Source organism: Papaver somniferum, chromosome 7, assembly GCF_003573695.1.
Source record: "Papaver somniferum cultivar HN1 chromosome 7, ASM357369v1, whole genome shotgun sequence".
Classification (NCBI taxonomy): Eukaryota; Viridiplantae; Streptophyta; class Magnoliopsida; order Ranunculales; family Papaveraceae; genus Papaver; species Papaver somniferum.
This window is the reverse complement of record NC_039364.1, coordinates 202,303,073-202,324,793: the sequence shown is the minus strand read 5'-3', so window position 1 is coordinate 202,324,793 and position 21,721 is coordinate 202,303,073. Positions and strand designations below refer to the sequence as shown.

The following is a 21,721-nucleotide window of genomic DNA, read 5'->3' as shown; positions in this document are numbered from 1 at the left end:
TTAGGTTTGTTTTGGTGGAGTCGAGTCGGCCTTGTTTGTGGTTGTGTAGAATTCCCTTGCAATTAAGAATGTCGAAATGGTATGATAGAAGCCAATACAATGAGTATCGACCTGAATTTGAATATGGACATCATCAGTTTTATGACCATGGTGGGAATAGTAGTTGGGAACGCGAACCTTTTCAAGGTTATGGTTCATACCATAGTGAGCCCAATTACAATCCACAGACGAATTGGTCTTACGAGCAAGAAAATCAGGAATATTATAGTACTAGTCATGTGTTTTTGGAAAATTACTTAAAAACTAGTCCTGATTATGACATTTCTAAACCTGTTCAATCTCTATAAGAAACCTACCAACAAGTTCGAAGGGAGTATGAACGTGCAGTTAGTTCAAGAGAAGAGAGTACACAACGGCTGAGATATTCAATGAGACTTGTGAATGTATAAGTGTTACGCTCAGTGAAATTCAAGCACGTTTAGAGGCAGAAAATGAACAGTTAGCTAATGCTGCTCGAAATAATCTAAATTTCCAAAATAGTGTTTCCAATTCTACCCTTGATATCAATAGTGAATATTTGCCCAATCTAGAGGACGAGGTTAGAATAAAAGACACTACTTTAGATGAGGTTCATGATGATTATGATGAAGATAATATTGATGAAGAATCATACATTTGTAGGCATAGTGATCCGGAACTAGTTACTCCATTTGAGCTTCATAATGATAAAATTATTTCTGGTTCAGATCCCAATAATTTTAATGATTATTCACTTATTCAAAAGGATGTGGATCTGACTAGAGATACCACCGTTTTAGACGATGTAGTTCATGATCCTTTAGACTACAGAGTATTGGACAATCCATTATTTGATGAACTTATTAATGGATCGGAGGAAGTAACTTTGATTAACACCTTAGTTAATGAGCTTTTATTAGAAACTTTCTCTTATAATCCTTTATATGATGATGGTTTAGAGGAACCGGTTTATCTTGAGAATTCGGTTTTCGATTCGAACGATTTGGAAACAGTAGTCTTAGATGAGCTCATAGAGATTAGTGAGGATGAACCTGACTTAGAAGAATCAATTGCCCATTTTCAGGAATCTGATGACCTATAAATTAGGGAGATTGTGACCAGTCTATCTAGAGACGCCGAAAACTCTAAGTTTGGGGGTGATTATCGTTCTCCGTGTGCTTTAACTCTTAAAAAGGTCCCTCACTTGGGACTTGACATCAATGCCTCGACCATTCTAAAATATTATCTTCATACATGTTTTCCTGAATCTAATGGTGTCCATAAGGAAATTCAGTCGTTAGAAACCCATCCTCTGGTTGATGTGGTTTACCCAGGCTATGATTCCAAGATCGATTTTGTTTTCCCACCAAAAACTTTTCTACCAATTGTGGGAACATATGAGTTTAAAATGTGTCAATTTTTAAGTTTTGAGACTAAACCTAATTATTTTAGGAGATTAGGGTCGACACATCTGTTTAAGGAAGACTATCACTCTCTGGCTTGTGGCAGTCTCCTTTTGTCAGCTCTTTTTGGTTTTGAAGATCCACAGTTATTCCGATTACTGTTATACGGTTCGAGTTGACTAAACCTTTCCTAAGTCTGGCTGAAGACTTTAAACTTAGCACTTTTTGGGAGGTAACCCAATATTCATGCGACACGGTAATATCTTTCCTTATCTCTTTTGCTTCATTGGTAACAGTTTCTCCTTGTTCATGTTTTTATTTTTATCTTTAGAACATTGAGGACAATGTTAGGTTTAAGTTTGGGGGTATGGGAGAAACTTTTTAGTTGCATAATAAATAAAATCCAGAGCCTAGAAATTTATGCTTATTTAGGATGGCACTAACCAATCTAAGTGGATGGAAGCATTTTGGTTTTAGGAGTTGAGGGACCAATCTGACTAGATGGAAACATCTAAAGAGTCTATTCATAAAAGCACAGAGCTCAGGTGTTATAAATAACATGATAGTTTCGCCATATCTCGTTGAGTCTTTTTCATTTCTGTTTCTGTTTTTATTTTTAAACTATGTTTCTCTAGGTGATTAGGTGGGGCTCACGATTCAAGTTGTTACCACTGCTAGGGAAAAATAGAGTGACTGAGTATTGAAAACAAAAAAAAAATTAAAAAAAAAAATTAAAAAAAAAATTAAAAAAAAAAAAGGTTTAGACCAGACCATTTGACCAAACGGAATAAAATTCAATAAAGTCGGCCACTGGAACCCTTGTATATGCCAGTTGTGTTGACCTAGAGTTAGGATTATCGAACATTGGTTCCCTTGTATATGCCAGTGATTTGATATTAGTCAGACTATCTCAGTCAATTAGGATAGGTTTATTGTGGCAGTGGCCTTCAGACAGATATGAGAAACATCGTTCACCTAGTTAACATCAAAACCATATATATTTTCTATATCCATTTCTTGATCTTTTCATGTGATTAGTTGACTCCGAGTATGATGTCCATTGTGAAACTATCTTAGTAGAGCTCTGTCACTTTATATGAATTTTAATATGCTTGAGTGCAAAATCGTGTACAACAATTGGAATTTCGCGTCAGGGTACTTCCTCCTGTAGTCAATAAGTATGCCAACCAAGGAGATTCTTTAGTGCCTTCCAAGGTTCTGCATAATTAGCTAGGGTATGGAGTAAAGTTTTTGTGGGTGCACATCTGGTAAACCCTCTGGAGACAACACTCCGCCACTAGGGCCACCTAGGGGTTCAAATGATTTTCCTTTCTAGAATAAATTTGCTCGAGGACTAGCAAATAACTAATGTCATTTAACCCTGCCTTATGTAGATGAGCAAGAAGGAATATATCCGACAAGAATTCGCACAATTGGGCATAGATGGACTTGAGTATCACCGTTGGATGACTGATATGAAGATCGCTTTTATGGCAAAAGAATGCACGCACACCATCATACCCTCTACTGACAAAGATGTTGTCCCAGCAACTGAACAAGAAAAGGCTGAAGCCCTTCGATATTTGAAGGTACACATTGAACCTAGTCTCCTTTGGGGATACTAACACATGATGTGTCCTAAAGAACTGTGGGATGCATTAGCAAGCCGTTTTGGGAGCATTGAGGATTGTCTTCTCCCACAGTTGAATGAACAGTGGAATGACATCCGTTTTCTTGATTATGTGAAGGTAGGTGATTTTCAAAGAGATATGCTTAAGCTACAAGCACAACTCAATTTCTGTGGGATAAAGCTCACAAATAAAGATTTGATTCAAAAGACATTGTCTACTTTCCCTTTGTCAACTGTTATTCTAGATAACCATTACCACATAGAGGTTGATAATAAAAGAATAACAACTTTCAGCAAGTTGATCAACTTATTGCGGGTGGACGAAAGGCACAATGAAGTTCTAGCAAACAACAATGCTACAGCCCCCGGAAAGAAGAAAATTCCCGAGGCTAACTATGGCAAGGATAACAAAGTAAAACACCCCAAAGAAAAGAGGGTTGAAAATGTTGATTCATATTCTCATGCTCCATACTCACGAGGGGATAATAACCCACGTGGAAGAGGACAAAGGGGTCATCGTGGAAAGGTCCATGGGCGTGGAGGCCATTCAAATACCTGGTCTAGAGATGTTACTTCTGGACCTAGTGGTAGGGGAAACATTGTTGAAAAATCACATAAGAACTCCATGCCTAAGAAGGTCGAGAATGACAATGCACCTCGTTACAGGTGTGGAATCACCGGACATTGGTACCAGCAATGCAAAGCTAGTTCAAAAGTAGCAGCCAGCTACAAAAAGTACCGGGAATCTATAGATCAAGAAGCTCACTGTGTGGAAGAACATGATCATACCCCAGATGTCAACTTGACCATTTCAGACTTCCAGGGCAAAAAGAACCATGCCCTAATGGAAACACCTGACTTTGATTGATTGATTGTTATTTTATTTTTTTTAGTTTTAGTTATCCTTTGAACCTAAAAACTTGTTTATTTTCTTGCTTTGTGGTTTAGCAGACTTTGATTTGAATATTTGTTTTCATGACTTAAACTATGTCACATAGTCTTAAATTATTGTTTTTTTATTGATGGGTCAATAGTTTTTTTTTAAGTTTTATGGGTACTTAATTATGCTTTGGATTTATTTTTTATTGTGATAATCTATTGCATAATTGAATTATGTGACCGAATTCTCTGAAGTACCATTTACTTGTAGGAATGTCATCCTCAGAAGAAATTGAGTGCCTAGCTGATAGTGGCACCACACACAGTATTTTAAGAAATATGCAATTATTTGTTGACTTAATTCCTTATAAATCCTCTGTGACTACGATGATTGGATCATCACAAGTGATAATTGGGCGAGGTAATGCTCAATTTTTGTTGCCAAATGGCACAATGATTAAAGTCACAGAAGCTCTATATGCACCAAGAGCTAACCGTACCTTGTTGAGCTTCAAAGATATCCGTGCAAATGTTTATCACTTGGAAACTCACTGTGAAAATGGAATTGAATATATAAATACTATCTTTAATACACGTGGAAGAAAACGCATTTTAGAGAAACTAATGAGTCACTCTAGTGGTTTGTACACTACTACTATTCGGATTATCGAATCACATGTTGTTACCAACGATGAACTGTTGAACAGTGACTTATACAAGCTTTGGCACGACCGCTTAGGGCACCCGGGTCGTGATATAATGATCCATGTTTTAAAGAACTCACACGGACATCCTTTCTTTCGAGTGAAAAGTAAAATGAGACAAAAGACAGTTACAATGCAAAGTAACAACGTCTGCCAACCACTGACATCTACAGCAAATGATGTGCAACCTCTCTCTCATTCTACTTCATGGACTTTGTCAAAAGCACACCACTCATTTTGCAAAGCTTGTTCTTTAGCAAAGACAGAAGCGAGACCATCCTATGCTAAAGATACAAAACAAAACATTCCATTCTTACAAAGAATACAAGGTGATATTTGACCTATACATCCAGAGTGCGGACCATTCAGGTATTTTATGGTTCTGGTAGATGCTTCGACCCGTTGGTCCCACGCTGCATTACTGTCCACAAGAAATGCTGCCTTTGCAAAGCTCCTAGCACAAATTATACGTTTGAGGGCTGACCACCCTGATTATCCAATCAAGTCTATCAGACTTGATAATGCTGGAGAATTTACATCTAAAGGATTTGATGATTTTTGTATGTCTATCGGAATTGACGTAGAGCATCCTGTACCCCACGTACACACTCAAAATGGTCTCGCATAAGCTACCATCAAAAGGTTACAGATGATTTCTAGGGCATTGGTTATGCGATCCAACCTGCCTATTACTGCCTGGGGGTACGCCATATTGCATGCAGCATTACTTATTCGCTTTAGACCCACTGCTAGCCAACCATTTTCTGCGTACGAGCATGATATTTCACATTTACGCATTTTTGGTTGTGCTGTATATGTGCCTATTACGCCCCCACAGCGTACTAAGATGGGTCCCCAAAGACGCTTAAGTATTTATGGTTGATATGAATCCCCAACAATTATCCTCTATTTGGAACCTTTGACAGGCGATCTCTTTACCGCTAGATTTGCGGATTGTCACTTTGATGAGACAACCTTCCCGTCGTTATGGAGAGGTATGGAAAAGGATTTCCTAAGGGAACGACAGGAATTGTCGTGGTGCGTCCCCACCTTGTCTCATCTTGATACCCGCACCTCACAATGTGAAAGTGAAGTGCAAAGAATTATTGATCTTCAGAATGTGGCAAACTCAATGCCTGATGCATTCACTGATATTGCTAAAGTGACGAGATCACACATACCAACTGCAAACGTGCCTGCAAGGTTAGAAATCCCTAATACGGGAAAAGGCACCTTATATAGATGTGTCAAACCTACACTTGGTGGAAGTGTAGCTGAGGCCGTGCCCCCCAAAGGAAGAGGGGAAGACCCCCTGGTTCGATGGATACTCACCCAAGGAAGAAAAGAGTGAGTAAGGCACAATCCGATCCATTCATCATCAATACAGATAATCCCTCTCATGAAATTGTCTGTGATTATAGTTATGTTCATGAATCAATATTGGAGGATGCTCTGATGTTTGGAATGATTCCAGAGAACAAATAAATATCTATGGATTATGAGAGTGCATACGTGTTGATAGAAAGATCCTCCACGCAGATTGATGATGCATTTGCATACACCGTTGCTCAAGAGATCATTGAGCACGATGACATCGAACCACGCTCTATTGCAGAATGTCAAAAAAGAGCAGACTGGCCTAAATGGGAAGTTGCAATCCAGGAAGAATTAAATTCACTGGCAAAGAGACGGGTATTTGGTGCGGTAGTGCTAACCCCACTGGCGTAAAGCCCGTTGGACATAAATGGGTATTTGTCAGAAAGCGTAACGAGAAGAATGAAGTCTTGAGGTATAAGGCTCGCGTTGTGGCGCAAGGTTTCTCACAACTCCCTGGAATTGATTATGAGGAAACATACTCTCCCGTAATGGACGTCATAACGTTCCGCTACTTAGTTAGCTTGGTAGTTTCAGAAGGACTTGAAATGCAGCTTATGGATGTGGTTACAACATATCTCTATGGGGTTCTAGATTCAGATATATACATGAAAGTGTCTGATGGCCTTCCATTGACCGAATCAAGTAACTCTAAACCACGGAGTGCTTTTTCAATTAAGTTGAAACGCTCACTTTACGGATTAAAGCAATCCGGGCGGATGTGGTATACCCGTCTAAGTGATTATTTGATTTGGAATGGATATACAAATAAAGAGTTAAGCCCCTGCGTATTTATAAACAAAATGAGTTCCGGATTTGCAATTATAGCCATTTATGTTGATGATATGAACATAATAGGTACTCTTGATGAAATAAGAGAAACCGCAAGCTACTTGAAATCTGAATTTGAGATGAAAGATCTTGGCAAAACTCGGTTTTATCTAGGACTTGAGCTAGAACATCGAGCCCGTGGAATACTAATCCACCAGTCTGCATATGTCCATAAGATAATCAGGCAATTCAATATGGACAAGGTGCATCCTGCTAGCACTCTCATGATTGGTCGAAGTTTATATGTACAAAAGGATCCATTTCGTCCAAAGGAAGATGGTGAAGAGGTATTGGGAGCTGAAATTCCCTACCTAAGTGCAATAGGTGCGTTATTGTACTTAGCACAATGTACTCGACCTGATATATCATTCTCAGTAAACTTGTTAGCTAGATATAGCTCAGCGCCAACGCAACATCATTGGAATGGTATAAAGAATGTATTCATATACCTTAAAGGAACCTTTGAAATGAGTCTATTTTATCCCTATGAGGACGAAATGAGGATTGCTAAATCAACCCCCTACACTGAAACCCCAAATAATGTTTTGGTTGGTTTTGCTGATACTGGGTACCTATCTGACCCACATAAAGCTCAATCCCAAACTAGTTATGTATTCACCATAGGGAACACAGCGATATCCTTGAGATCGACCAAGCAAACTCTTGTAGCTGCCTCCACGAACCACTCAGAGATTATTACCCTACATGAAGCGGTTCGTGAGTGTATATGGTTAAGGTCTACCATTACACATATTCGAGGGACGAGTGGTTTGAATTCCACCACTGAAGAGCCAACATGCATTTATGAAGATAATGCAGCTTATATCGAACAGATGAAGCAAAGATATATCAAGGGTGATAATACTAAACATATTTCACCAAAGTTCTTTTACAATCAGCAAAAACAGTGCCTCTTAAACATTCAAGTCAACAAAGTACCGTCTGATGAGAATGTGGCAGACTTATTTACTAAGTCACTTCCTAAGTCCTTATTTGAAAAGCACGTAAAGAGTATTGGACTAAGGAAATTGTCTGAACTCCCTTGATTGCAATCAGGGGGAGATGGCGACATCAGGGGGAGTATCTAATGATATGATGTCGACATCAGGGGGAGCGAGTGTCTGTTGAACTCTTTTTACTTCACCGAGTTTTATTTTTTCCCAATGGGTTTTGTTACTCGGTGATAGACACATTTTCGTGTCTAATTTGTCTCGATTCTATATATTGATAGTGCTCATTTTTGTACTTATTATGGTGTTTTATGTGTGTGTAGGTATTTTTGTCCAATAAACATTTTTGGAAAGATCGGCTCGAAAAGTTGTCGAAAAGCGCACCCGGAGGACACTTGATATTCGGACTCTCACTATGGATAAGGGGTACCCGAATTACTAAGGGGCACCCTCAGGACACCCCAAAGTCACCTGCTATCGGCACCTCTACTCTGGATTGGGGGCAACCAGCTTCTTCCCCAAAATTCAAATTCATTTTGGCGGGAATATTTGGCAGAAGTGAACAGATTTAGGGTTTGAGATTCAAGCGAGTTTTAGAGAGATTCAAGCGCTGATTTTCATGGGGCTGGACTTCCTAGAGCGTAACAGGCTTGGAATGTTCATTTTGATCGATCAAATTTGGCTACATAAGCCGGAAAAAGGAAACATAGGTGTGGAGTTTCACGGGTATCCTGATTCGGTAGTTGGAAGACATTTGGTCGGATTTTTCTCGCGTTATGGATTTGTATAACCCTGTTTCGTCTAAACAGGGAATGTATGGCGGCCAGATTCGAGAAAGAAGGAGTTTCCATCGTGTTAGACCAAAACAGAGTCATGGAGAAATATTATCGGGATTTTAGAGTCCCTGAAGATTTAGGAAAGAATTTAACGCCCAGGATTGAGTTAACAGGGTCCTGCTGGAATATTGTAGAGGTGGGATTGACCCAGTTGACGCGTACAGAAGAGAAGAAATAGAAAAATACATGACTTGACGTGAAAGAAGAATGAAGATAAACTCGAGTTGTTTAGGGTTTACTTGGGGGTTGTTGGGTATATATAGGTTGGTTGCAAGTCAGACAGGCGTACGAATAGTTTGGGGTAGTTTAGAGAACCAGAGGAGACAAAAATCACGAGTTGCAGGAAAGCTATTCTGCTGGTGCTGCTGAAGAACACGAAGAACATCAACCCACGCCCAACTGTCACAGAACACTGTCGTTGTTCTACAGCACTTCGCTTCTATCGTTATTGTAGCAGTCTTATTCCTTCTGTTTCTCTTGTAACAGTCGATCTGCAAGACATATAAACGTTGCGATTGAACTGTTTTACTCCCTTTGAGTCTCTTCACCTTTGAAAACACCTTTTGAGCAATGGAAAAATATTTTGAACCTGTTTTTGATATGAGGAGCTAAACCCCATTGCTGAGGCGATAGAGGAAGCTATTTTTCCAATAAAGAGTGGTATTTTCTATTTATCTTATTTATTACAATTATTTATATGATTATTTGCCTTGTTTGAGAATTGTTTTAATGATTTTTATTCAACAATTCTGATTTCCATTGATGGTATATGCTTGGACTTAGGTTTTTGATATCCCATGCTTTTGATTTACACTTGTTATTTTAAAAATCTACTTGTTGCAACATCTTAGAATCAAATTAAACGAAAAAATTGAATAAATATAAATATTGGATTTAAATCACTTTGAACTTGGAAAATAGTGGAATCTTAGCCTCAGTGTTCTTTTAATATTGATAAAAACATCAACTTTGTTTGAGTTTTCTATTTTTTTTTTAGAATTTAAGTCTATATTTTATCCTTCGCAAGTCTGAGAATCGAACCACTTTTATCACTATCTACAATCACATCAATTTTTGGCGCCGCCGACGCGGATTTGCTTTTAGGGTTTTTAGACTTCGTTTTCTTTCTTTTTTTTTAGGTTTTTATTATTTTTGTTCTTTTTTACGTTTTTGGGTATTTATCTTTTGTCTACAGGTTTTGGATCATAAAGCGAATTGAGCCAAGGAGTTTGGTGATTTCGTAAAGACTGCAACTTAAAGCACAAAGACTTGGAGCGAAAGCTTAAAGCAAAAAGAACGGAGAAGAAGACAATTTCTTTTTAGATATATATTTATTTTTGGACACTTGGACATTGGACTTTGGACATTATTATTTTTTTTTAAACCCTAAGGAAGGGTTGGTTTAAATATAAACTGTGCGCAGAGAAGGACGGTGATTACGATATCGCCTCGGCCCCTCGGGTTCGTACATGACATAGGAGTCGTGGCCCGAGTCGACTTCAGCGGTTCTTCGCCCGTCTGGTACGGGAGGTAAGTTTTTCGAAACACCCGTGAATCCCCTGTCAGCGGGTTTACTGTATTCCTTAGTTTGCATATATGCCGAGGACTTGAAAACGGCTGCTTTAATTTCCTAGTAAAGGGAAAGGACTGGCCATACAAGATAAGGGTTCGGATTTCATCACCGTTCTCTTCTTGCCCGCCTTAGGAAAACGAAACCAAACGCGAACCTAAGCCTAAAATTTTGACTAGAACGAGACCTATAGGGTAACGAGCTTAATAGGAAAGTCGTTCGAAGAATATTGGTTACTCTTTTGAGCATACTTCGAAGTTCTTGAAGGTTTCTGTGAGTTGAATGCGTGACTGCGCCGCCTTGTAACCGGTGAGGCCTTGGGTATCAAATCTCCACTAAACTTCCCTCGCCTCGATTCAACTTACTTTGACTCGGATTGATTCCAGAGGGGTTTGCTCAGATTGTAACGAGTTCCTTTTCGAAAGAATAGAAGCTGGTCTAGAAACAATCTAAGTGGATCTATCATGCTTTTTGTTTGCTAGAAATTTAGGTTTGATTTGGTTGAGTCAGCCTTGTTTTGTGTTTGCATAGAATTCCCTACCTCATTCTGTTGCATGCCTGAACGTAAAAGAGACGCCCTAGGTAGATTTGTTAAAGAGAAACCTAGTAGTTCTAAGCGTCTTGATTACCTCAATTTAGAAAGTCCGATTCGTGAAGATTCCGTTTTGAACGTCTGTTTGAGGAAAGAATCCCTGATAGTCCAATAGCGCCAGAAATGGCAACTTTGAAAGCCTTGTTGAATCCTACTAGGACTACTCGTCCCTCGTGTATCAGGTTACCTGAAACTGAAGCAAATTATGAACTTAAGCCTGGAACCTTACAGTTGCTCCCAATCTTTTTAGGAAAAGAAAATGAAAACCCCTATTTCCATGTTAGGGACTTTGAGGAAATTTGTAGTACCCTGAAAATTAGAAACCTTGATGATGATGCTTTAAAAATCAGGTTATTCCCCTTTTCCTTAAAAGATAAAGCCAAGTCGTGGCTGTATAGTTTGGCTTCCGAATCAATTGAAACCTATGAACAACTTACATCTGCCTTTTTGAACAAGTTTTTCCCTAGGCACAAAACCTCGTCTATTAGGACGCAAATCTGCACGTTTACACAACAGGAGGGAGAATCTTTGTTTAGGTATTTGGAAAGGTTCAATGATTTATTAGCCCAATGTCCTCATCATGGTTTAGAAAAGGTTAGGTTAGTTCAGATCCTTTATGAGGGTTTAGATTATCCCACCACAACTACAGTAGAGTCCATGTGTACAGGTGGGTTTGAAAACCAAACAGTTGATGATGCGATGACATATTTGCATGAAATCGCCGAAAAGACCCAAAAATGGGAAAGCAATAGGGTACCCCAGAAAACAATTCTTCTAGGCAGAGGAAACGTTAATAGGGTAGAAGGAAGCTTTGAATCAGATGCCAAAATTGCTGATATAGCGAAAAGGTTAGAAGCTTTAGAAGTGGGTCACACTAGTGGTAGATTGGAGCCTTTTTGGGAAGGCCGGAATAATGAAGAGAAAGCCAATGCTCTCTATAATAACACTAGGTATGATAACTGTCAGAAGTTTGACCCATATTCAGAAACCTATAATCCTGGTTGGAGAAACCATCCGAACCTTTCATGGTCTAAGGGCCAGAGTCAAGGTTAGTTTAGTAATTCTAATGCTCCCCCAGGTTTTGATTACACTAAGAATTCATCAGGCCCAGAAAACAAAACGAGGAATATATTAAGATGCTAGCAAAAACTCAGGATATGTTAGCACATAGCCAAATTAGTTTTCAACAGGAAACCAAGCAGAACTTTCAAATTAATGCTCAGAGCCTTGCTAAGCTAGAACTTCAAGTCGGCCAAATATCTAAGACCTTAAGTGAGAGAGATAACGGAAGGCTCCCTAGTCAGACTACCCCCAACCCTAGAGGAGTTCATGAAGTAGGTGCAAAACCATCGAATCAATTGAATGCTATTAGAACCCTTAGGAGTGGTAGAGTAGTAGACAATCAGGTAACCATGCCCGATAGTGAACATACTGTAGTTCACCCCTCAGGATCTCATTCCTCAGGACCACTAACTGAGGGGACTGATAAAATTTCCGATGATGCCATTTCGGTTCCTGAGAGGTCTGATTCTGTGCCTAGAGCCCCATTTCCCCAGCTATTAGCATCAACAAAGAAGGAATCGAACTTTAATGACATATTGGAGGTTTTTAAGCAAGTTACCATAAACCTTCCTTTATTAGATGCAATTAGGCAAATTCCTGCTTATGCCAAGTTCCTTAAGGATATGTGTACGCGAAAGCGAAAACTTAGCGTCCATAAGAAAGCCTTTTTAGCTAGTCATGTAAGTTCAATCATTCAGAACACTACCACTCCAAAGTACAAAGACCCAGGTTCCCCAACCATTGCTTGTACAATAGGTAAACACCGGGTAGAAAAAGCTTTACTTGACTTAGGAGCCAGTGTGAACTTACTGCCGTACCATGTGTACTTACAGCTAGGACTTGGTGAAATGAAACCTACTCAGATAACACTGCAGTTAGCTGATAGGTCTGTCAAAATTCCTCGAGGTGTTATCGAGGATGTTCTTATTGAGGTCGACAAGTTTATTTATCCAGTGGATTTCGTGGTCCTAGATACCCAACCTGTCCCTGACCCAGAGAACCAGATACCTGTGATTTTAGGTCGCCCATTCTTAGCTACGTCTAATGCGATCATAAACTGTCGAAATGGTGTGATGAATTTATCCTTTGGTAATATGACTATCGAAATGAACATTTTTAATGTCAGTAAGCTACCTTATGAGCTAGATGACACATGTGTTAAAGAGGTGAATATGATAGAATCCTTAGTTCAGGAGTCATTACCAAACATCTTGTCTGAAGACCCATTAGAGAGTTGTCTATCCCATTTTGGTTTAGATTTTGACGATGATAGTACCATTGAACAAGTGAATGCTCTATTAGATTCTACCCTGTGTTAGACACTGATAGATGGAAAGCTAGGTTCGAACCATTACCAGCTTCTGAGACTACCTCAGTTCCTTCCTTAGAAGAGCCCCCTAAGTTGGACCTCAAACCACTACCAGATAACCTGAAGTATGTGTTCTTAGGCCCATCTGAGACTTTACCTGTGATTATTGCTGCCGACTTGGATAGTGATCAGGAAAGTAGGCTAGTAAAAGTACTTCAAGATAATAAGGAAGCTTTAGGGTGGTCTATAGCAGACATTAAGGGTATTAGTCCTACCGTTTGTATGCATCAGATTCATTTAGAGGAAGACTCCAAACCGTCTAGGGAGATGCAACGTCGACTGAACCCTAACATGAAAGAAGTAGTTCGAAAAGAGGTGCTTAAGTTGTTAGATGCGGGTATTATCTACCCAATTTCAGACAGTAAGTGGGTCAGCCCCGTTCAGGTTGTTCCCAAGAAATCAGGTATCACTGTAGTCCAGAATGAGGATAATGAGTTAATCCCAACCCGAGTGACCACGGGATGGCGTGTCTGTATCGACTATAGGAAATTGAACAAGGTCACAAGGAAGGATCACTTTCCCCTTCCTTTTATCGACCAAATGCTAGAGAGATTAGCTGGATATAGTTTCTATTGCTTTTTAGATGGCTTTTCCGGATATAATCAGATCGTTATTGCCCCAGAAGACCAAGAGAAAACCACTTTTACCTGTCCCTTTGGTACATTCGCGTATAGACGCATGCCTTTCGGGCTGTGTAATGCCCCTGCGACTTTTCAGCGTTGTATGATGAGCATATTTTCTGATATGGTAGAACGGTTTTTAGAGGTCTTTATGGATGATTTTTCAGTGTTTGGTTCATCTTTTGATGAGTGCTTGCATCATTTGACATTAGTGTTGACTAGGTGTAAGGAAAAGAATTTAGTGCTTAATTGGGAAAAATGCCATTTCATGGTTAAATCAGGAATTGTTTTAGGGCACATCATTTCTTCAAAGGGTATAGAGGTAGACAAAGCCAAAGTTGACCTTATTAAGACTTTACAGGTCCCAAAAACCGTAAAAGACATTAGGTCATTCCTAGGGCATGCAGGTTTTTACCGTCGATTCATTAAGGATTTTAGCTTGATTTCTAGACCTCTTTGCAATTTGCTTGCAAAAGATGTTAAGTTTGTCTTTGATGATGCTTGTTTAGAGGCTTTTGAGAAGCTTAAAAATTTACTCACTACCGCTCCCATAGTCCAGGCACCCAACTGGAACCTACCCTTTGAGATTATGTGTGATGCTTCAGATTATGCTATAGGCGTTGTGTTAGGTCAACGAGTAGACAAATTACTTCATGTGATTTACTATGCTAGCAAAACTCTGAATGATGCCCAATTGAACTATACAACTACCGAGAAGGAACTAGCCATCGTGTTTGCCTTGGATAAGTTTAGATCCTACCTATTAGGTTCTAAGATCGTAATCTATACGATCATGCTGCTTTGAAATACCTTTTGTCTAAGAAGGACACCAAACCTAGATTGATTAGGTGGATCCTATTGTTACAAGAATTTTCTCCAGACATTAGAGACAAAAAGGGTGCTGAAAATGTAGTAGCAGACCACTTATCCAGGTTAGTTGTTAGTTCCCCTAGTGATGCCCTTCCTATAAGGGATAGCTTTCCTGACGAACAATTGTTCTCTGTTTCCCAATCACCTTGGTATGCAAATATAGTGAATTATCTTGTTACTGGCCGTACCCCTCAACATTGGGGTAAACAAGATCGTTCTAGGTTTTTAGCCGAGGTTAAGCATTTCTTTTGGGACGATCCTTATTTGTTTAAGTATTGTCCCGACCAGATTATTAGGAGATGTGTACCTGAGAGTGACCAGTCCAGTATTCTCTCCTTTTGTCATGAACATGCTTGTGGGGGTCATTTTAGTGCTAAGAAGACTGCTAAGATATTGCAGTGTGGATTTTACTGGCCTTCACTGTTTAAAGACTCCCATAGTCACTGTGTTTCTTGTGATCGTTGCCAGAGGTTAGGAACCATTTCCCGTAGAAATATGATGCCTTTGAACCCTATTTTAGTGATTGAGGTCTTTGATGTGTGGGGCATTGATTTTATGGGTCCATTTCCTAATTCTTTAGGTTATCTTTACATACTTGTCGCTGTAGACTATGTGTCTAAGTGGGTTGAGGCGGTTCCGTGTAAAACAAATGACCATAGGGTCGTAATTAAGTTTTTGAAAGAGAATATACTTACACGTTTTGGTACACCGCGAGCTATAATTAGTGATGGGGGTTCACACTTTTGTAATAGACCGTTTGCTCTTTTAATGAAACAATATGGTATTACCCACAAAGTAGCTACCCCGTATCACCCACAGACTAGTGGTCAGGTAGAGGTTTCCAATAGGGAAATTAAGCGTATTTTAGAGAAAACAGTTAATCCTAATAGGAAAGATTGGTCGTCGAGGCTTACTGATGCCTTATGGGCTTACCGTACCGCGTTTAAGACACCCATTGGAATGTCACCCTACCGTTTAGTATTTGGCAAGGCATGTCACTTGCCTGTTGAGTTAGAGCATAGAGCCTATTGGGCTATTAAGCAGTTAAACTTTTCACTTGACAAGGCAGGAGCTCACAGAAAGCTCCAGCTCAATGATTGGACGAGATTCGTAGAGATGCATACGATAGTGCTAAGGAGTATAAGAACAAAATGAAACTTGTGCATGATAAGAATATTTTACGGAAGTCATTTTCTCCAGGTCAAAAAGTTCTTCTGTATGACACTCGTTTGCATCTATTCCCCGGGAAACTGCGCTCTCGGTGGACCGGTCCTTTTGTGGTCCGTACTGTTTTTCCTCATGGCGCTATTGAGATTGAGACATCAGATGGTACTAGTTCTTCAAAGGTTAACGGTCAGAGATTGAAGCCCTTTTTAGAGCCTTTTCCTACAGGTGATGTTGAGGAGGTCCCTCTGGAGGACCCTGTTTACCCTTGATTGACCATCGAGGCGATTTGTATGTTGTATAATATTTTTGTCAGTTTTTGGTTTCACTTCACCCAGGTACTATCTTTCCGAACTCTCTCTTTACTATTTCCTCATGTTACTTATATTTTTGGTACTGTTCTTTCATTCGAAACATTGAGGACAATGTTAGATTTAAGTTTGGGGGTGGGGTAGAAACTTTTTGTTTTAATAAACTCCAGAGCCTAGAAATTTATGCATATTAAGGATAGCACTAACCAACCTAAGTGGATGGAAGCATTTTGGTTGTAGGAGTTGAGGAACCAATCTGATTAGATGGAAACATCTAGAAGAGTCTATTCATAAAAGCACAGAGCTCAGGTGTTAGAAATAACATGATAGTTTCACCATATCTCGTTGAGTCCTTTTCACTTCTATTTTTATTTTATTTTGTTTTTAAACTATGTTACTCTAAGTGATTAGGTGGGGCTCACGATTCAAGTTGTTACCAATGCTAGGGTGAATTAGAGTGATTGAGATACCATGAAAAATGAAAGAAAAAAAAAAATTGAGACCAGACCATTTGACCAAAAGGAATAAATTCAATAAAGTCGACCACTGGTACCCTTGTATATGCCAGCTGTGTTGACCTAGAGTTAGGATTATCAATCACTGGTTCCCTTGTATATGCCAGTTGTGTTGATATTAGTCAGACTAGTATCTCATCCATTAGGATAGGTTCATTTTGGCGGAGGCCTTCAGACAGATATGGGAAACCGTTCACTTAGTAAACATCAAAACCATCTACGTTTTTCTATATCCATCTCTTAATCTATCCATGTGATTGGTTTGACTCCGAATATTGATGTCCATAGTGCAACTATCTGAGTAGAGCTCTGTCACTTTATATGAATTTTAGTATGCTTGAGTGCAAACTCGTGTACAACAATTGGAATTTCGCATCAGGGTATTTCTTCCTGTAGTCAATAAGTATGCCAACCAAGGAGATTCTTTAGTGCTTTCCAAGGTTCTGCGTAGATAGCTAGGGTCTGGAGTATAAAGGTTTTGTGGGTATACCTCTGGTAAGCCCTCCCGAGACTATAACTCGGCCACTAGGGCCACCTAGGGGTTTAAAGGCTTATTGCATACGCTAAATGCAATCGACGATGCCTGCGTCAGTGAGTTAGGATTTTATTTTTCAATTTTATCTTTGCTCGAGGACTAGCAAATAATAGGTTTGGGGGTATTTGATAGACACATTTTTGTGTCTAATTTGTCTCGATTCTATATATTGATAGTGCTCATTTTTGTACTTATTATGGTGTTTTATGTGTGTGTAGGTATTTTTGTCCAATAAACATTTTTGGAAAGATCGGCTCGAAAAGTTTTCGAAAAGCGCACCCGGAGGACACTTGCTATTTGGACTCTCACTATGGATAAGGGGTACCCGAATTACTAAGGGGCACCCTCAGGACACCCCAAAGTCACCTGCTATCGGCACCTCTACTCTGGATAGGGGGAAACCAGCTTCTTCCCCAAAATTCAAATTCATTTTGGCGGGAATATTTGGCAGAAGTGAACAGATTTAGGGTTTGAGATTCAAGCGAGTTTTAGAGAGATTCAAGCGCTGATTTTCATGGGGCTGGACTTCCTAGAGCGTAACAGGCTTGGAATGTTCATTTTGATCGATCGAATTTGGCTAGATAAGCCGGAAAAAGGAAACAGAGGTGTGGAGTTTCACGGGTATCTTGATTCGGTAGTTGGAAGAGATTTGGTCGGATTTTTCTCGCGTTATGGATTAGTATAACCCTGTTTCGTCTAAACAGGGAATGTATGGCGGCCAGATTCGAGAAAGAAGGAGTTTCCATCGTGTTAGACCAAAACAGAGTCATGGAGAAATATTATCGGGATTTTAGAGTCCATGAAGATTTAGGAAAGAATTTAACGCCCAGGATTGAGTTAACAGGGTCCTGCTGGAATATTGTAGAGGTGGGATTGACCCAGTTGACGCGTACAGAAGAGAAGAAATAGAAAAATATGTGACTTGCCGTGAAAGAAGAATGAAGATAAACTCGAGTTGTTTAGGGTTTACTTGGGGGATGTTGGGTATATATAGGTTGGTTGCAAGTCAGAGAGGCGGACGAACAGTTTGGGGTAGTTTAGAGAACCAGAGGAGACAAAAATCACGAGTTGCAGGAAAGCTATTCTGCTGGTGCTGCCGAAGAACACGAAGAACATCAACCCACGCCCAACTGTCGCAGAACACTGTCGTTGTTCTACAGCACTTCGCTTCTATCGTTACTGTAGCAGTCTTATTCCTTCTGTTTCTCTTGTAACAGTCGATCTGCAACACATATAAACGTTGCGATTGAACTGTTTTACTCCCTTTGAGTCTCTTCACCTTTGAAAACACCTTTTGAGCAATGGAAAAATATTTTGAATCTGTTTTTGATATGAGGAGCTAAACCCCATTGCTGAGGCGATAGAGGAAGCTATTTTCCCAATAAAGAGTGGTATTTTCTATTTATCTTATTTATTACAATTATTTATATGATTATTTGCCTTGTTTGAGAATTGTTTTAATGATTTTTATTCAACAATTGTGATTTCCATTGATGGTATATGCTTGGACTTAGGTTTTTGATATCCCATGCTTTTGATTTACACTTGTTATTTTAAAAATCTACTTGTTGCAACATCTTAGAATCAAATTAAACGAAAAAATTGAATAAATATAAATATTGGATTTAAATCACTTTGAACTTGGAAAATAGTGGAATCTTAGCCTCAGTGTTCTTTTAATATTGATAAAAACATCATCTTTGTTTGAGTTTTCTATTTTTGTTTTAGAATTTAAGTCTATATTTTATCCTTCGCAAGTCTGAGAATCGAACCACTTTTATCACTATCTACAATCACATCACTCGGCAAGGTTTTTAATGAGACAACAACACTAGTTTTATGACTCTCCGATTGAAACTATCTTTTTCCCACATGGTTTTCATATTTTAGGTTTTTCTGAAGAGAAGTGGCCAGTTTTATCAACACGTTGTACTCTTTTCCCTTCGTCAAGGTTTTGTCCCATTGGGTTTTCCTTGTCAAGGTTTTAATGAGGCAACACATTTGAAGTTCCGCTTTTGAACCGCATAAGGGGGAGTGTTATAGGGCCTATTGCCCATGGATGTGCGGTACATTAGACCACTAGGGTTTTCCCTTCTACTTGTATAAATAGAACACTAAACCTATGTAATGGGGTTCCTTTTCTGGTTAATGAAAAGTTCTTCCCTCTTTTCTCTCTCTATTATTCTTACTCCAAAACGTCCATATTTTTAAGGACATTTTTTTGTAATTAGATTAAAGGGTAATTTTCGTAAAAGGGTATTTTTGTCATTTTCAAATGAGGGTAAAATATTCTTTTGCTTTAGAGATTATTTTAGTAATTTTGTTTCATAGTGATTATTTTTGTTGTCAAACGGTGTGCATGTGCTAACTAGGATTAGTTGGAACAATGATCTTAAAAAAAAAAAAAAAAAAAGATATTTATAATACAAAACAGCATAGGTTTTTGAGCCTTGGACGGACGAATAACATTTTGAGAGACAAACATGTGATCGGACCACCCCAGTCTCATCCTAATAAAAGACATCTAGCGGTTGTGGTGTTTGTAACCCCCCTCTAGCCCTCTTAATTACTTCCTCTTCAATCAAGACATTACAAACATTAAATGGTATCCTTACAAAAAAACAAAAAAAAACTGAAAATATAAATGTTATAATAACTTTCAACCATCTCTTAAAATAATAATAATAATAATAATAATAATAATAATAATAAAATCCCTCAGAGGTACGTTTCATAATAATAATGATATTCATCAACCTACAAAAAAATAAAAATAAAATAAAAATAAAGCAATAAATTTCAACCATATCTTCAATCTTCAACAATCTGCAAAACACAAACAATGTATTCTTTTTTAAAGTTATACAAATAATTTTCATTCTAATAAATAAAAATTCAAAAATACAAAGCATAATTTCCATAATTTCCATTATGCTCATTGAACAAATGGAACAATCAAGTACATCGAGGAAATAAACTTCAATGGAGTGCGATACCTGGCGAGTTGCAATATGTAGAACCCAAAAAAAATGGCAATCGAATAAGCCAACCTTGATCCACGAGGGAGGGCTCTATACACTCGCCAAGTTCAACACCACGACGGAGAAATCCAGGTGTCGTCCATCGAAGAATGATCATCGGTTATTCTTCAAATGGGATACCGAGGTTGACTGTTTGTTGGGAGATACCGGAAACATTTCCATGCATGCCTTTTCCTTTGTTGAATTTGACGACTTGGAGTCTAGCATAAATAATATTTACCTTACGGGTAATCATTGTTTTTTCCTTTTAGCCATACTCCTACCAAATGTAATGTTGTTTGTTGAATTTGTGTTTGTGCTTTCCTTTTGGGTTTCCCTATTTTCCACCCCAATTTATCCTATTTTCCATCTCCCTAACAATTTTTAAAATTAATCTACTTTTCAATTTTGTTTTTTCCTATTTTACCACCTACACAAGTCAAATTAAGTATGACCGTAACTATTAACACTTTTGTTTGTCTTCTTCTACCTTACGATCACAAAAAAAAAACCATAAAAAATCAATGTTAGAAACCCTAGGTTAAGATTTTTTTTCAATTATTATGGCACATCTATATGTGTTAATCGATTAATCGGTAAATCGTTATTATTGAAGTTTCCGTTATAAAAAATTTAGGGGAAAATATCAAAACCCTATTAATCGGTACATCCAAAAAAAGTTGCAGCAATGGGAATGGGACAACCAATTGTTCCCCCTCCAGTTACACTGTAATGGTAATATGATACAGTGGGGCTGACGTTGATTAATTCATGAACCATTCATACTTCTAAAGTTCTAAACGAATGTACATGAGTAGGATAAAATTGTTAAGGATGATCAAGAACAAGCCGATTCATGAATGATAATTATTATTTTCTTTGATTTGATTATACATGCACCTTTTTGATCATTTATATGACGTAAGAAGACCTTAAAATAAATATACCAGCCATTAATATCCATAGCACAAGACACCCATGATTAACCCTGTAATGATTGTGTATCCTCTCTACAGATCTATGAACCCAAGTGTCTTAAATAAACTCTTGTGTATACCAGCACCGTGCTTAATTTGGTTACCATCAAATATTATGGCATGCTACCATTGCTGGATCAGTGTCGATACAGGCTGTGGAGGTGGGAAGAAGATTTAGTGGCCGGTGGTGGATATGGTAAGTGTCCGTCAATCGGGTTTTTTTAGTTGTTGGGTGATTTCATTGTTGGGTGTAAATAAAAAGTCAAGAGATGGTATTTAAGATACATTAAAATTTATATGGGTGGTATATAGAATTATTGGGGATAGAATTTTATGTGAATGGGAAATAGAACAATTGGGGATGGGAAACAGGAAAAACCTTCCTTTTTAGCCTAATTTTGGTTTGTTATTTTTTCACAAATGTTGTTGGAGTACTGACAAGTTTGACCAGCATCCAGACTTTGAAGAAACCCAATTGCCTAGAATCCCGC

The 21,721-nt window shown here is 38.6% G+C and overlaps 1 protein-coding gene and 1 pseudogene across 1 annotated transcript; one reads left to right on the top strand and one right to left on the bottom strand.

Annotated features, from left to right (window-relative positions):
* Positions 1-11,274: 11,274 nt before the first annotated feature.
* On the bottom strand, positions 11,275-11,374 carry LOC113300741 (annotated as a pseudogene).
* Positions 11,375-13,503: 2,129 nt separating this feature from the next.
* LOC113300449 lies at positions 13,504-15,533 on the top strand (the record flags this gene model as incomplete). The annotated part of the gene is made up of 4 exons (XM_026549662.1): positions 13,504-13,596; positions 14,323-14,509; positions 14,707-15,063; positions 15,307-15,533. Coding segments are annotated over 4 exons (864 nt in total), but the record flags the coding sequence as incomplete, so codon positions are not given.
* Between the last annotated feature and the right edge of the window lie 6,188 nt (positions 15,534-21,721).